We start from the raw sequence: 2,873 nt of genomic DNA, 5'->3' as shown, positions 1-2,873 counted from the left end.
CAATTGTGCAATGAACCTATTCATGCTGCAACTCTACCCGTTAGGCATTGTACATCTCGAACAGTTTTTTAAGGCTCCATATCAATTAAAGCTTGAATCTTGGTTGGGTTTGCCTCTATCCCCCTTTGAGAAACCATGAATCCCAGGAACTTTCCCGAGAATACTCCGAATGCACATTTCTCAATGTTCAATCTCATCAGATATTTCCTCGGAATTGAAAATACCTCTGCCAAATTAGCGATGTGTCCCGAACGCTTGAGACTTTTCACTAGCATGTCGTCCACATGTGCTTCCAAGTTCTTCCTAATTAGATCTTTGAAAATCTTGTTTATTGCCCTCTGATAGGTTGCTCCCGCATTCTTCAACCCGAACGACATGACCTTATAATAGAAGCTTTCGCGATTGGTCATGAAGGTTGTAAACCTCTCATCGTCCTAGCTCATCAAAATCTGGTTGTAGCCCGAATAAGCGTCCATGAAACTTAAAGTTTTATACCCAACAGTTGCATCAATCAAGAGATCTATTCGGGGTAGCGGATAGCAGTCCTTCGGGCATGCCTTATTGAAGTTTGTGTAATCCATACACATTCTCCACTTCCCATTTGACTTTTTTACCATCACTACATTGGCTAGCCAGGTCGGGCATTCAATTGGTTCAATAAAACCCGAATTCTTCAGCTTTTTGACCTTGCCTTTGATGGCTTTGTGCTTCTCAATCAAGAAGTCTCTTCTTCTTTGAATTATAGGTTTGGCCTTTAGGTTGATCCAAAGCTTGTGTTTCGCCACAATTCGGTCTATGCTTGGCATGTCATCAATTGACCACACAAATACATCAATGTTTTCTGAAGAAAAACTTTTAATTCTTCTTTGAATCTTCGAGTTGCTCAGACCTGATATGGGGTGTTCTTCTTTCATCACCTGAATCCAACAGGATTCGTTCCAATTTTCCACGGGTTCGGGCCTTTGCATTGTATCCTCATCCCAATCATCCCTTATTTCTATTGACAGTGTTGTGGCCTTTTGGGGATCAACCTTATCCTTCAGATAAGAGACATAGCTTTGCCTAGAGGTTTTCTGGTCTGAGGTTACCTCGCCAATCCCTTGATCGGTTGGGAACTTGATCTTCATGTGCTTAGTTAACACCACAACCCCAAGCTTGTTTAGGGAAGGCCTCCCAAGGATGACATTATACGTTGGCAAGTCCCGAACAACAAGGAAATTCACATGAATAGTAGCCTCCTTTGGGAAATTCCTTACCATGAGGTCCAGCTGTACCGAACCTTTAGCAACAGCTGTCGATCCAGCGAATCCATACAAATGGGTTGAGGATGGTTTTAGCAAGTCTTCTTCCGTCCTCATCTTTTCAAATGCCTCGAAAGACAAGAGGTCAACTGACGACCCTGTATCTAACAGCACTCTGTGCACCTCCCGACGACCAATCTCTACTTTGATCATGATCGCATCATCATGAGGCGTGCACACACCTCTTCCATCCTCCTCATTAAAAGTAATGCTTTCCTCCACATTCGGCCTCTTCCGCTTCTAGGTTTCTCCCAACCCTACGAATTTGGCCATTGCTTTTAGCTTTATGAGAGATTCGGGTTCGGGACCCCCGAATATGGTCAGGATAGGAGATCGGCTAGCCTCAACAACTTCTTTACCTTCATTGACTTTGGAGCTTCAATTCGATGATCGCCGCTTCCCGGGCATTCCCTTCTCTTTTCAACAATTGTCCTTCTTTCTTGATCATCTCCACGACCCTTGACATAATTTGACAAATGACCTTGGGTTATCAGCCTTTCGATATTTGCTTTTAAATGACGGCATTCGTTCGTGTAATGCCCATAATCTTTGTGAAAGCGGCAATATTTCTCCATATTTCGCTCCCCAGGCTTGGCAATTTACTTCGGTGGCCACTTTAGAATATCTTGGTCTTTGATCTGCATCAAAATCTCCGACCGAGGGGCATTTAAAGGTGTATACTCAACCTGGTCGGGGGATATGATTGTGGTTTGAAGCTTTTGTACCCTGACCTTTCTCAGGCACCTTTTGATCCTTGGTAGAAGCTTTGACTTCTTCTTGGCGAGCATCAAGGATCTCCATCACTTCAGCTTGTTTTTGGCATCTTTGCACCAATTTAGCATACGTGGTTGGCATATCATGAAGTAATAGCTCCACAAGTCTTCTGTTGGTGAGTCCGGTGAAAAGAGCAGTCTTAGCCACCTATTCGTCCAAGTTCTCGATCTCCATGGTGACTTTATTGAGCCTTTTTAAATAATCCCGAATGGACTTGTTCTTTCCTTGCTTTATAGTGAATAAAGCTTCTTCTGTCTTCTTGGTTTGAATTCCACTTTGGAATCGACCGATAAATTTTCGAGCCAATCCTTCAAAGTCAGCAATTCTTGTCGATGAAAGGTTTGAGAACCACTTCTGAGCCGCCCCTGTAAGAGATGACCCAAATATCTATAGAGAATTTCATCAGAATTTCCATCTACTGCCATGGTCTGCTGGTAGTAACTGATGTAGGGTTTTTCTGATGATCGAATAGATGTCATCTGTTCTTCTCCCTCGAGAGAGTTTCCCTAACCTCAAGTTTATTCCACCAGTTCCTGACCAATATGCACCGTCCGACCGTCATCCGACCAAACACTATCTCGACCCGAACGCTAGGAAGTTGGCATATGAGTGTGAACTCCCCCCTCTCCTGTCTGGTAACGGTTCTAGTTTAGCTCGCTTGTGGCCGATAGTGCTGATCATCTCTTTTTGGTAATTCTCTAGTTCTTCGTTATCTAGATTGACCCTACGACCTCCTTGGGGATCTCGCCCATAATTATGTCCTTCGGCCGCCCGTTCATCTCTCCGTTGAGTTTGTCC

The 2,873-nt window shown here is 43.9% G+C and overlaps 1 protein-coding gene across 1 annotated transcript; it reads right to left on the bottom strand.

The window, feature by feature from the left end:
- Positions 1–434: 434 nt before the first annotated feature.
- Positions 435–1,454, bottom strand: LOC149029447 (uncharacterized). Its single transcript, XM_089143392.1, has one exon. It carries the CDS (start codon positions 1,452–1,454, stop codon positions 435–437), a length of 1,020 nt encoding a protein of 339 aa, XP_088999518.1.
- Positions 1,455–2,873: the final 1,419 nt, after the last annotated feature.

This window comes from Hakea prostrata, chromosome 1 (assembly GCF_041222555.1).
Source record: "Hakea prostrata isolate BN-2017 chromosome 1, UWA_Hpros_2, whole genome shotgun sequence".
Lineage (NCBI taxonomy): Eukaryota > Viridiplantae > Streptophyta > Magnoliopsida > Proteales > Proteaceae > Hakea > Hakea prostrata.
The sequence above is the reverse complement of the archived record's forward strand: the minus strand, read 5'-3'. Positions and strand labels throughout refer to the sequence as shown.